Raw genomic sequence first — 13,625 nt, forward strand, 5'->3', positions numbered from 1 at the left:
GGGGCACTGGGGGTACGAGGACACGGAGGAGAGGCCCTGTGGGGACAGCAAGAGGGCACTGTCTGCCAGCCATGCAGAGGGGCCCCCAGGGAACCACGTCCCCAGCACCCACACTTCAGACCCTCAGACCCGAGAACAGACCCTGCGGCCCAGCCCCCAGGCCGCCGCGTCCCTAGGGATTTCTGGTGAACTAACGGTCGTCGTCTGCTCCCTCCTGAAGACCAGGCGGCCTAGGAACCTCTTCTCCAAGATGGGGAACTGCCCCACGAAGGCAGTGACCTCTTCAGGCTCCAAGACCCTGGGGGTTCCACCATAGGGAGCCTGGGGCCCTGTGCACGAGCCACCAATTCTCCATGCTGACCCGAGTGTCAGTGGGCGGGGGGCACCAGGGCCTCTGACCCTCCACATGTGCTGCCCCCCCCCGTCGTGGTCCAGCTGTCTCCGGCCAGCTGGGGCTCCCTGTGACTGGCAGGCTGGTGCGGACACTCCCCAGGGCACTTGCCTGTGAACCCATGGATAGGGGAACACACCTGTGACGGCAAAATACGTCCACCCCTGTCCCCGTGCAGCCCCCATCCCCCAGCCCCTTCAGGTCACGTGCTCCCACTGGCTGTCAGGAGACCCCCACGGAGGGGAGATGGTATAGAAGGACTCAGGGAGAGGACGGCCACCTGCAGCCCAGGAGAGGGGCCGCCCAAACCTGTGGAGGAGCCGGCCGCGCCAACACCTTGATCTCGGAGGCAACCATCTGTGTTGAGGCCACTCGCTCTGCTGCCCTCCCACAGTGGGGCTGCGACTGGCCACGTCAGCAGGGTCTTGGGGTGGAGTGCGTCTGGGCAGGACAGGCGTCCACGCTGGAGGGAATTGGACAGAGGCGGCGCCGGCTGTCCAGACGAGCAGCATGCCCCCCAGGTCCCTCTGTGGGAAGGGACTCAGCAGTGCGTCTGTCCTTGAGGGCTCTGTAGAACTGCAGCAGACACCACAGGAAGTGTCAGCGGAGCAGCAGCACATAGAGATGACCAGCCACCCCACGGACAGCTTCAGGGTCATGAAGAGTCGATGCTTAGACACCTGCACCCAAGCCACACGGCCGGACGACGTGCCCGGATGTGCTTCACGGTCTGCGTGTGCATTATGGGTGTGTGTGCAGGGTGCACATCTGTGCAGCTGTGGGGACGGTGGGGTGTGGACGTTCTCCCACTCTCAGGGGTCGATGGCATGTGCGTGGGCAGGGACGGTGCGTGCCGGTGTCGTGAGCACTCAGGGTGCCTGGGCTCACCACCGGATCATTTGCTCCTGAGAGCTCCTTGAGCCCTTGCTCTCTCACAAACACGTCAGCAGAGGGACAGACAAAGGGACAGAGCCGGCCCGCGGGGGTGGGGGACGGGAACAGAGAACAGCCTGGATTTCAGCTTGATGATCAGGGAAGACTTCCCGGAGGAGGGGGCACTTAAGCCAACGTGGCCAGGAGGGAGGAGGAGGAAGGCCACTGCAGGGGGACAGGAAGGGGAGACACTGGGGACACTGTGGGGCCGTCCCATTCTTTGGAGTCCTTATGTCCCCAGGTACACCCAAGAGCCCCTGGAGTCCCAGGTGGCGTGGTCACAGAACAGAGAGGCCCGGATACCAAGGAAGACGACTTTATTTTGTACAGACCAAGCACACGGGCGCCCCGAGCCCCCAGCGGGAACTGCCTCCTGGGTCCTTCTCGCCTCTCGGGGGTGGCTGTGTGGGCAGCTCCGGACCCGGGGCCCCGCCAGGCCTGGCCAGTCTCTGTCTCCAGGTGGCTGTGCAGCTGGGGAGACTTCGAGGATCGCATCTCCAGAAGCTGGGGGCAAACGCAGGTCAGAGCTGGTGAGAGGTGACGGGGTGCAGGGGGGGCTTGATGGGGGGCTGGCGTTCTGTGTTCCCAGGGGGTCACTCTAGAGCCTGCCCCGGGGTGGGAAGGAGCCGCAGAGGGATCAACTGGAGATCAACAGGTTTTCTAAAGGACCTGCTCTAGATTGGCTCAATATCAAGATGCACGGGTCTCCAGGAAGGCCCGCGGGTCAGGCCTCCATTCCCAGCCAGATGCTACTGGGGGCGGAGAAACTCCAAGAGGTGGGCACCATGTGTGGGGGAGGGTCCTCTGGTCCTTGGGGGGCCCTTGGCAGCGATTATGGTGAGAGGCTTTGCCATGTGTTCCCAGCAGGAAGTACTGTCTTGCCACAGGCCTCAAAAGCAACAGAGCCCACCCATCATGGACTGGAATCTGCAAACTGTGAGCCCAAACCAACCTTTTCTCTTTATAAGATGATTACATTAGGTATTTGTTACAGTAACGGAAAGCTAACGAATACAGGACCACATTTCCAACTGCAAGGTCACCTGGCAATTATGGCATCTGCTGGGTGCCAGGCTCTGTGCTAGGGGTCGCCTGTATTCTTGTTAAACCTTCAATGTCACTTGAAGTCATTAGCATTATTATCCCCATGTTCCAGCCCAGGGCATGATGGCACCCCTTGCCCAAGTTCTTGTGACTAGTTGCAGGAAGAACTAAGACTGGGCTCCAGTTTGCTTCCAAAGTCCATCAGCCGTGAGGAGAGGGGCCGCACCGTGGAGTTCAGAACTCCAGTGTGGAAACCAAGGACATCTTTAGGCAGGTGCTCTGCTCCTAGGGTGAGCATCTCTGTAAAAGCACCTTGCTTGGGGGAAGGAAGGGGACTCGAGATCTTACAAAACCATAAAAAAACGGCAGAGATAAGATCTTCTTGGGCCATTTCTGCCAAGGACCATTCCCTGGATGGACACGTGCCCTTTACTTGGCCTTTGAAACGGCTTCCTATGTCCCCAGGAGCATAATAATGTAAATGAATATCAGATCTTCACTTGGTGATTGAGAGCAGAGAGGAGGCCATGTGGAGTCAAATTAATTTGCTCTGATGGAGTCCAAGCGTGTCCCCACGGAGGGGGGCAATGGCTTTTTGATGGGCCAAGGTGTGCAAACGGGCGGGGTGGCAGCTGGTGGGGATCAGAGCAGCCTGGGCCTGGGGCAGGGTGCACACGTGCAGTTGGAGCCCTGAAGTCTTGTGAATATCCTGAGCTTCAGGGACTGGGGGTTGGCGGAGGCTGTGGCTCTAGGCCAGCTCCCAGCTCACGGATGCAGACACCTGGATGGCGCATCTAAGGGGACATATTAGACGCAGGAGAGGAGTCCACGGGGGTGATGGTGCAGCAGTGACCTAACCTCTCTGACCCTCGAATGTCCACCTGCCGCTCCCCCACCTTGGACTTCAGTGTCCCTCTATGTGATGCACTAGTTGGGCTCCACCCTTCCGGGGTGGGGACCATTTGTCCCCAGGGATGGAGAGGGGGCCCTAGATCCTCCCCACCCCCAGGTGCAAAGAGTTCAATGACCTCAGCTGGGGAGCCTTGAAACCTCGGGCTCCTCCTTCAGGACCCCCCCACGGGACCCCCTGGCCTCCTGCTGCATCTGCATTTATCTTGCAAGGGGACCATAGGTGGCCCCTGCAGAGGGCGTCTGCTTTGCAACCCGCAAGACATTATTTTGGCTAAAACCACCACAATCCTGGGAGCCGTGGGTCACGGAATTAAAGGCAGAGACACCACTGGCTTTCTGCAAGGCTCACGGGGGCCACCCGCGGCTCCACGGCCCACCTGCCGCCTTACCTGCAGGGGCCCTACTTCTGCAGGTATTTCTTCATTATGCTCTCCACGTCTTCTTTCCTCTCTGCACCTGGCTCTCTGTTCTCGGGGGACACTTGTTCTCCACCGTCACCCTCGAGTCGAGGGGCTCTCGGCCGACTCTTGATGCTGTCGGCACTTTTGAAGGACACAATGGAACTGGAGGATGAAGACGAGTCCGAGAGGTGTGCGGGGTCCTCCTTGGACTCTGGGCTCTTTTTCAAAATGGTTTTGATGCCCGAGACAAAGGGGCGGTCAGCCTTTTCCATCTCAAGATGGACACTCGAGTGCTTCGAACCTTTGTGCCCATCTTTGGCTGCTCCGGCCAAGGATGGAGGGGTCTCGGGCTTCCGGATGGCAGGGAGGAAGTCATCGAAGTCCACGCTGGGCTTGCGTCTGATGTCCAGGCTGGGGCGCGTCCAGCTGAACGGGTCACTGTCCACAGGCTCCTCCATCAGGTGGGCAAACTGACGGTTCTGGAAGACCAGCGGCTCCTTCCCGAGGTCTGGGCAGCCCGCGTCATCCACCGAGGACTCCAGACACCTCCTCCGAGGTCGCAGCGTGGGTGACAAGAGCGTGTCCCTGGGCAGGGTCGGGGGGCTCGGTTTTCTCCCCAGGGTGGGTCCCGATTCCAAGAGGGACTCGCATGAACTGAACCGGGTCTTGAGCTTCTCGGGCAGCTGGGTGGTGCCCTCAGCGCCCTCGGAGGAGATGCATTTCAGGCTGGTGGAGCGCAGCAGACCAGCCGATGTCCCCACGGCCCCCTCTTCTTCCAGGGGTGACCTTGCCCGTGACCTCAGGAACAGCTCTCCCTCGTCGCTGCTGGCCCTGCCCCTCCTGAGCGTGGAGGCGCCGGTGGTCTGGTAAATGGGGAGGGTGGGCCAGTCCTCCAGGCTCAGAGGGGACCCTTGTCCTCTCTGGGCCCTTTTCTTGCGAAGCCCTTCCACGAACTCCGAGAGGGCCGCCGACGGGCTGGGCAGCTTCTCCCGGGGCAGTGGGGACGCATCTGGACTCCGAGAAGCCAGGGGGAAAGGCAGAGCCCCTGACCTCTCCGTGGGCTTCCTGTGGACACCAAACCTGTCCCCATCCTCAAAGTGGCAGGACTTCTGTGGGCGGGCGGAGCGCGGGGACACATCGCCTTCTCTGGAGGTCTTCCTGCCGCCGTCCCAGGCTCTGCTGAGCGCCGACGCCGGCCGGGTCCCCCCAGCATCTCTGGCCTCTTTGTTCGCCCTGGGACAAGAAGAAAAATGCCGTCGGTAGAAATTGTGCAATTCATACAATTTGTGCAATTGCTGCGAGGGCCGCTCAGTGCGGGCACTAATATTATTTTTTCTTTGGCAAAAGCCGTCTCCACCTCACTCTCAAATGAACCGTGTGATTTAATGTGCAAATTCAAGCCACGTCAATGATTTCTTGTTGCTTTCTGAAATGCAATTTCTGACTATAATTAAGCCCAGCTAAGTACATTGGAGTCGATTGGAACTGCGGCGGGGACGGGCGACTTAGATTCATGAGGCATCCTATCTGACACGAAGGGACCCGTCATCCCAAGGCCGACTGTGAAATCAGCAATTTGCTTCTCCAAGAGTGGAGGGGGACAGGCGGGGGGCCAAGCCCAGGACGGTCCCACCAATGAGGCTTCGGAGCATCAGGGACCCCAGAGTGTGTCTCAGGGGCACGTTCCCTGATTATTTCATGGACGGGGGGGACACTAGGTCCCCAAGCGAGGGTTCCTGCTCTCATGATGGGTCAGCGCCCTGACCGGCCCCAGAGAGCTCCCCTGCCCGCTCCCCCTGTGGGCACCCAGCACCGAGTCTGCGGGCTCCTCCTTCTTGGATTTCTCAGCCTCTGGGACTGGGGGGAATAACTTTGTGCTGTTGATAAGCCAGGCGGCCCATGGACCAAGACAGGCACCGGCCACTGCCTTCCTGGATCCAGAGGCCAGACGCCACCATCCCACAAGCCCCTCTCTTCTGGGGCGGGCGGGGGCTCCCTGGGCCTAGAACCTGTGGGGGGCACCACAGCCACCGCGGGTCCTGTTGAAGGTTCCACGGGACGGGCGGTGGGCTGGTGTGCTCATGCGGTCCCTGGGGAGGTGGTGGAGGAGGGTCCATCCCACAGCCCGGGCAAAGAGGGGCCCTCGGGCGTGGGTGGAGCAGATGAGCTGCCTCCTCTCCTTGTCCGTCCCTCTCCCCTGAGGTCGGGCTCCTTCCTCCTCCTGGCCTGCCGTCTGGTGACCCCCCCTTGTGCACTCTGCTTGCTGTGTGGGGACAATTCAAGTCCTTCCTGCCTCCGGGCTTTGTGCTGGCTGTCCCCTGGCCTAAACAGCCCTTCCGCCACCTTTATGCACCCCGTGGGGCAGGCAGAGTGGTGAGAAGCCCTCAGGCACTGCCCGGCCCGTCCAAGGGGTGAACAGCTGCGAGGAGCAATTCAGAACCCATGGGAACAGTTATGGGTCACACCCATCAACACCAAAGGTGGCCATGATCGCAGCTGCTCCCTGAATCTGCAGCGCCCGCCCCGTCCCTGGGCCCAAGGAAGTCCACAGAGGGACACGCAGGAGGATGGACAGGCAGGCTACCATGCCTGTCCCCCCCATCACTTCCTCCCCCACCAGCTAAAAGCAGAGCCACACAACTTGCCCGAAGCCTCTGTCTCTTCTCCTAAGCCCTCCTGTCACTTTCTGTCCCCATCACAGCTGGACACGGGCTGAGAGAGGGCTCCTTCATAATTACCCCGGCTGTGTTTGTCACCGTCAGCACTTCGGAACGCCCCCCACCCCCAGCAAGGTGCCATTCACACTCCTTTATTTACTTGGATTCTTTTTCTTTTTTAATAAACAGCTTGGAGCTGCCGACCGGGCCTGCTGCAGAACTGACAAAAGACATTTCCTCCTGTCTAGGTCCTGAAAGGAGGTGGGTGTGATGAATGTGAGGTGTCTTGGGTGCTCTTCCCATCCATCACCTGCCACCTGGGGGTGACGGCACCAAGGCTGCCTGTCGCGGAGTCTCCAGGGACTCTGCTACCTGTGTGTCTCAGGTCCCACTGCCACTGTTGGCTGCAGATGCCAGGGCAGGGCATGAGAGAGAGGGGCAAGACAAGATGGAAGAGGGGGAGGGGGAGGGGGAGGGGGGAGGGGGAGGAGGGAGGAGGGAGGATGGGGTGGAGGGGGAGGGAGGATAGGGGGTGGAGGGGGAGGGGGAGGGGAGGGGAGGGGGGAGGAGGGGAAGGGGGGGAGGAGAGGGGGGAGGAGGGGAAGGAGGATGAACAGGAGGAAGAGGGGAGGAGGAGGAGGAAGGGGAGGAACATGAGGAGGAGGAGCAGGGGAGGGGGAAGAGGAGGAGGAGGGGGAGGAGGAGGAGATGATATGGGAACAGATACTGGAAGCGCCATTCCAGGGGACAGGCCGGGCCAGGATGATGAGGTTGGCTGCAGACAAGGCTGGGTCTGAATCCCAGTCCTTCCCTTCCCAGCCGTGTAGCACGTAGGCCTCCCCTGGCTCGGTGGCTGGAGTGGCCATGGTGGTGACTTAGCTTACAGGGCTCTGTGAGGAATTAGGAAAGTGTCCCTGGCGAATTCTACATCCCGAGTGTGGCTGTTCTTGCTCCATCTGCCCCAGGTCCCCAAGCAAAGCAAAGGACACGGCTGTCCAGGTGCTCATGCACTCGGGCCCTTGAGGCTGGTTCTGCATCCGTGGGTTCAATCAACAGACAGGACGTGTTTGAAAAATGCAGCATCTGAACACAGGCCGACTTTGTATGGTCACGATGTCCTAAAACACAGTGTCTTGACCATTCACACATTTACACTGTGTGAGGTTTCAGAAGAGATCTAGAGATGATGTACAGCACACGGGACGATGAGTGTGGCTTATGATAGACACCATGCTGGGTTTTGGGGTCTTTTTGGCAGGGGGTACCAGGGGCCCTCGACCACGGAGCCCCATCCCCAGCCCTATTCTGTATTTTATTTAGAGACAGGATTTCATGAGTTGCTTAGGGCCTCGCTGTTGCTGAGGCTGGCTTTGAACTTGCGATCCTCCTGCCTCAGCCTCTCTAGTCACTGGGATGACAGGTGTGTGCCACCACGCCCGGCATATTTTAAAAATCTGAAGACTTGTTTTTCTTTGCTGACTCCTGCCATCAAGGCCAGAGAGTGGAGTCAGAAGTGGCTGCTTCACTTGCAAGCAAGCCAGCTGCTGGGACAGTGTCCCCTGCCTGGACCCCACCCGTCCCTGCCAGGTTACCCTGTGAAGCATCTGCTTGGTTTTTGTCTGCAGTGCTCAACCCAAGTCGCCCGGGGGCTGAGGAATGGAAAAGACGCGTCTGCATGTGTTTCTTACAGGTCACTGGTCAAGGTCAGGTCACTGCCCACCCTGCACGCGTGGAAGCTGAGGCTCCCTGGACAGCAGCTCTGCTGAGCGGCAGAGCCTGGATTTGGAGGCCGCGAGTCCGCGGGAAGTTCCTCCCTCCCTCCTCTGCTGCAGCCACGCGCCCAGGCGGAAGACGGGCAGGAGCGACCCTGGTTGAATTTACATCAACATAATTTATGTGTTTTTCAAGATCCACGAGATGCGCTGAACAACACGGTGAAGTCCAAGCTAAGGCGACGCTGGATTCACAGGTGTTAGACATAATCACAGAGCAAAAGGGTGATTCCCAGGTCTGAGCCTCGTCAGAGGCTGGGCCAGCCGCCGCCACAGGAAACCCGATGCAGATTTAATGACACCATGCATCGTCCCCAAAGGTGGGCTGTCACCTCACGGCCTCATCCACACCCTGAAATTATAGAGGAGATTAAAAATGTATTCATGCGCTTTAATCCTGGCAAAGCCCAGGATGGGACAGCAGATGTCCTTTTAAGATGGCCCAAAGATACAGCAACCGTGTCCAAGATGACACGAGGAGCTGACACGTGCCCATACTATGTACCAGGCAGAGCGAGAAGCTGCTGTTAAGCCCCTGGGTTGACATCGTGAATCCAGGTGATGAGCCGACATGAACTGTTCCTTTTGGCTTTGTGGACACCACTGGATTTTATCTTCACCATGATCCTCTGAAGCAGCCCCTAGGTCCTCTCCCCAAGTCCCAAATGAGGCTCAGAAAAGATAAATCATGGTAAATAGTGGAAGACAGGATTGAAACCAAGGGGCCCCAACCCACTCCCCTAACCACCCAGCTACACTGCCCTCTATTATCCCATTTTAGAGATGAGGAAGCTGAGGCTAGGACAGGTGCAGGGCGTGCTGAGAGCAGCAGGGCTGAGAAGCTCACCCTGGTCTAGCTATAATGCTAGGCTGGCTCCATGCAGTGGAGAACATCTACAACTCACAAAGCTCTCCTACCGATTTCTATGAATCGATAAAAGGAAGACAGACAATCAAAGGTAAAGACATATAGGGCAAAGACTTCATCAGATACTTCATCAAAGAGGATGTCCCAATAAAGACATGAGCACATGGAGAAGTTTATTTATGAGGGAAATGTGAGCTCAAAGCAAAATCTGATACGGCTCATACCAGCTAGAATGACTAATTTTTTCAAATAATGAAAACAGGCTTTGGCAAGGACGTAGAGAGCTGGTGTCAGGAATGGAAATCGGTACGACCGTTGGGCTGGAATTCAGCTGAGAGGGCAGGAGGATTCCAAGTTCAAGGTCAGCCTCGGCAATCTAGCAAGACCCTGTCTCAAAATGAAATTTATAAAAGGGCCGGAGATGTGGCTCAGGGCTGTAGCACTTGCTGAGCATGTAAGACCCTAGGTTCAATCCCCAGCACCACAAAAATGAAAACAAAAAAACACACTAGAGCTGGAAATGTACCTATGGTTTCTGGATACACACCCAGCAGAAATGGGTGTACCTGTGCAATAAGATGTGTGCTCCCCAGTGTTCAGTGTGGCACGGGTCATAGGAGTCCTAGGCTGTGGAAGTTGGGAGCAGACAGATGCCCAGTGCCAACACGTTGTCCAAGGGGCCACCCCGGGCAGGTGCGCCCAGGTGGAGCGTGGCGGAGGACACGGGGCTCATTCTTAGGACCCACGTCCCTCCTGGACGGGTTCCCATGCCAAGGAGGCTGTGTCCTGCCTGCGACTCCGGGTCTTGGACAGCAGGTCGTTGGAGTGAAAACCAACTAAACTGCCCACTAATGTCTCAGAAGAACCAAGTCCACAGAAACTCAGGGGACCTGGGCTTCCTCGAAAACTAGTAAGATGACAACGTCAGTTAAGAAACAGTCCAGGGGTTGGTGCCCGGAGTGAAACCCTCTGCCGATCTTGGGGACTTCTGTTTGTCCTGTGGGGTTTGGAATGAGTGCCGCCATCACCTGGCAGGAAAGATGGCAGTTACGACGAAGACGCAGGATCCCTGCACCATTAATAATAAAGTGAGCGTCTCCTTATTCCCCATCCCCACAGGGGAACGTTACAGATCGGGATTGCCCCACGGAGGTGCCAGTGATATTTCGAGGCAGATGGCTCCCTGTGGCCCCATCCTGTGCGCTGTGGGATACTGAGTGCCATCTCTGGGCTCTAACGGGCCAGATGCAGAAGCACCTCTCTCCCCAGTTGTGACAACCCACAATGTCTCTAGAGATTGTCAGTCACCTGCGGGGCAACCACAGTCATGGGCTACAGACACCCACGTGGCAGATCTCACCAACACAAGCCAGGCCCAGGAAGAGCAGGTCCTAGAAGCTTCCATTCACAGGTTCAAGGCCAAGCACATCTAGTGGGAGGTGTTGGAAGCCTGGTCACCTTCGGAGAAGGAAGAGGCTGGGGCTCGAATGGGCACGAGGAGGTTTTAGGGGCAGCTGCCATGCCCTGGTCTGGATGTGGGTGGTGACCACAGAGCTGTGATCCGTTCTTGAAAATGCCATCCAGATGCACCTTCTTGAATCTATATTTTAGTCATGAGTTTATTTAAGGAAACTTTGGGCCAAACAGAGAAGCATGGATTCCAAGAGAATGTTCTGAACGCGCAGCGATTCATTCCAACGGTTTTATAGGCGTTTGCAGCCACCTTTGGTGAGCCTGGGTTACCTGCAAGGCCCCGAGACCGAGACCTGCCGTCCAAGACCAGAGTCACACACGGGACAATCAGCATCTTTTCTTCTGATCTTGCCGATACTGATAACCTGAAAAGAGCCCTATGTCCCAGGGAGACGCACAACCATAGTTAGGAGGGGTCCGTTCATGAAGTATATTCAAGATGGACTAAGAGGATCCTGAGCTTCGGTTCCGAGAATGCAGAGACCCGTAAATAAATGTACTATTGAAAGAAGATTAGCGGAGGCTGCTTAACCTATTTTGAGAACAGGCTGTTTTCAACGGCTAAGTGCCACCATTCACATTCACAGAATTAATGAGCTAATTACAAAGTGGTCCTATCTAATCATTTAAGCAGCCCTCACATGACCCACGCCTGGCTTCACGCTTGGTCGAGAGTAACTGCTTTTCCTTGAGAGTAATACAACTCTATCTAAAAAAAATAAAAAGGAAAGAAAGAAAGAAAAACAACAACAACAATAATACCTGCGATTTGGACCTTTTCACGGATTCAAGTCAGCCTTGCACCAAATTAAAACCAACAGGTCTGGCGGTGGGATCTAAATCTTTCTCTCTTCAACCAAGAACCTCAAAGCCAGGAGTAGAGGCTCAACGTGTTTACGGAAAGGAAATTTTCCCCAGCAAAGAAAAAGTTGTCACACCATCTTTTAGCCCGACGGAGAGCAGTTGTGTGAAATCGGCACCAAAGCAAATGATACATACAACAGTAATTAGCGAAGATTACACAGTAATTAAAATCACGATGATTATGTGAGTGAGAATGATTTATACAATAATCTCCACGCTCCCACTGCAGGATGGGCAAGTCCAAGAGCGACTCGAGAGCCGGGCTGGGCGGCCAGATCAAACCGCAGCCCCGCTAATGATGCGGTGACAAGATGGGCCACCGGAATCTAGGCATAAATGAAGTCTCTGACCAGGACCCTCGCTTTCGTTTGGGTTTCCCTAGGCTACCCGACGGGGACTCGGAACCAGTGCTAGGTCTGTCCTCATCATCTGGTCCCATAGTTCCTCTTCCCCTTGGGGGAGGGGAGGAGCTGGGCTCCCCATTTTTATCCACCTAGTAATATTCTGCTTCAGTCAAGGTGCCCATAATCCTCTGGGGAGCCCCTCCTGCCCCCATGTCCGGTGGTCTCCTGGGACTTTCCCCGTTTCCCAGAACAGGTGAGAACCGTGACTTGAGTCCTGGGGTGAGAGGTGCTCTCGCTCCCTTGGTCCCTTCTGACTGGTTCTGTGAAGGACATGGACTTACCTGGGCTTGGGGTGTGGGGGAACTGTTGAGAAGAGAGAGAGATTTCCTATGCCATCGGACCCAGAGTGGCACAGGCCTGAGCTTGGGGTCGTTGGCCACCATCTTGCTGCCTCAGAAAGATCGTGGGAAGCCAAGCAGAGAGGCTGGTGAGAGACCCCGACCCAGGATTGCGTTGAATTCCTGAATCCCAGGGTCCCCAGGGGAGCAGAGTCATCCAGATGAGGGACCCGTTGACTCTGGGAATGACAGGGAGGGAGGGCAGGCTGGGGTGACCCAAGATCCCCAGCTTGAGGGGCTTCAGGGGTGACAGAGGCCCCCTCCCATCATAATGATGACACAGGTCGGGGGGACGAGCTTCCCCAGCAGATCAAAGAGGACAGGAGGTGTCAGCGAGAACCCCAGCAGGCGACCAGTGAGCACCTTCAGCTCAGACAGACCCCTTCAAAACTCGGGAGAAGCCAAGAGCGAGTGGTCCAGATTTGGGGGTCACTTGCTCACATCTGGGGATGCAGATCACAAGACAGTTGCCTGCCCTCAGGTGGAGAGAGGAGCAGCCAGGTGAGCGAGGGCAGAGTCCTGGGCACCCTCGCTTTTGGGGGGTCGGGCGGGAAGAGCCTGGGAAATGAGTTTGAGGAGCCCCAAAGGACGGACATGTTGAGGTCAAGCAAAAAGTTTCAAGAAGTTTGACGGCAGCCAGGCTGGGAAGAAGTCAGAGGAAGCCAAGGACCGGAGAACGCCCCCTGGTTGGTGTCTTGGGAACTTCTGATGTCATGGGAAAAGTTTGGATGCGCTGGTGAGGGCGGGCTCTGGGGCGTGGTCGACTGAGGCAGAGAGAGACAGGGACACGGTGACTGTGGACCTCCCTTTGGAGAAGTCTGGATGTGAAGGGAAGAAGAAGCAACTCAGCCAGGCCGTACAGAGGATGGAGTTTAAGATGGAGAGTTTGGCCAGGTGGGGTGGTCCACACCTGTCATCCCAGTGGCTGGGGAGGCCGAGGCAGGAGGATCATGAGTTCAAAGCCAGCCTCAGCCACAGGGAGGCCCTAAGCAGCTCAGTGAGACCCTGTCTCTAAATAAGACACAGAATAGGGCTGGGGATGGGGCTCAGTGGTCGAGGGCCCGAGTTCAATCCCGGTACCCCCGCTCCACCTCAAAAAATGGGGAGGACCCCGTGGTATCCATGATACATCCAGAAAGAACAACTGGGATGTGAGAAACTGAGGCTGCAGGAGACGCAGGTCCCTGGGTGGGCTGGAGTGTTAACTGTCCCATCAAATGCGGCCAGCAGCTGACCAGGGAGCATCCTGCAGAGTCGGGTCAAGCAACGTCCATCAGCCCAGGCCCTGACGCCCTGTGGGACCACGGCTGGGGCCGCGGATGGGAGTCTCAGCGAGTCAGGCCCATTGTCCCCTTGGAAACCTGCGGGGCTGGGAGGGATCAGAGAGCCCGTGGCTTCAGTGGGGCTGGAGGACAGGGGCGTGCCAACCCTGGGCAGCCCTGGTACCACCTGCCACCAGGCGCACAGAGCCCCCTGAACAAACTTTAGCTGCCACCACCAAGCCCATAAATGCCATCCCCAGGGGCCACAGAGGTAGTTGAGTGTCTCTGTCCCCAGAAGCACCTGCA

General features: G+C 57.2%; 1 protein-coding gene across 1 annotated transcript in view; it reads right to left on the reverse strand.

The window, feature by feature from the left end:
• Positions 1 to 3,680: 3,680 nt before the first annotated feature.
• Myo18b (myosin XVIIIB) overlaps positions 3,681 to 13,625 on the reverse strand; it is a 201,599-nt gene continuing 191,654 nt past the window's right edge. The window contains exon 42 of the mRNA XM_027955886.2: positions 3,681 to 4,914. Within this exon, the coding sequence (XP_027811687.2) occupies positions 3,681 to 4,914 (1,234 nt within the window). The remainder of the gene's footprint in view (positions 4,915 to 13,625) is intronic.

The sequence above is a fragment of the Marmota flaviventris genome, chromosome 1 (assembly GCF_047511675.1).
Source record: "Marmota flaviventris isolate mMarFla1 chromosome 1, mMarFla1.hap1, whole genome shotgun sequence".
NCBI classification, from domain to species: Eukaryota; Metazoa; Chordata; class Mammalia; order Rodentia; family Sciuridae; genus Marmota; species Marmota flaviventris.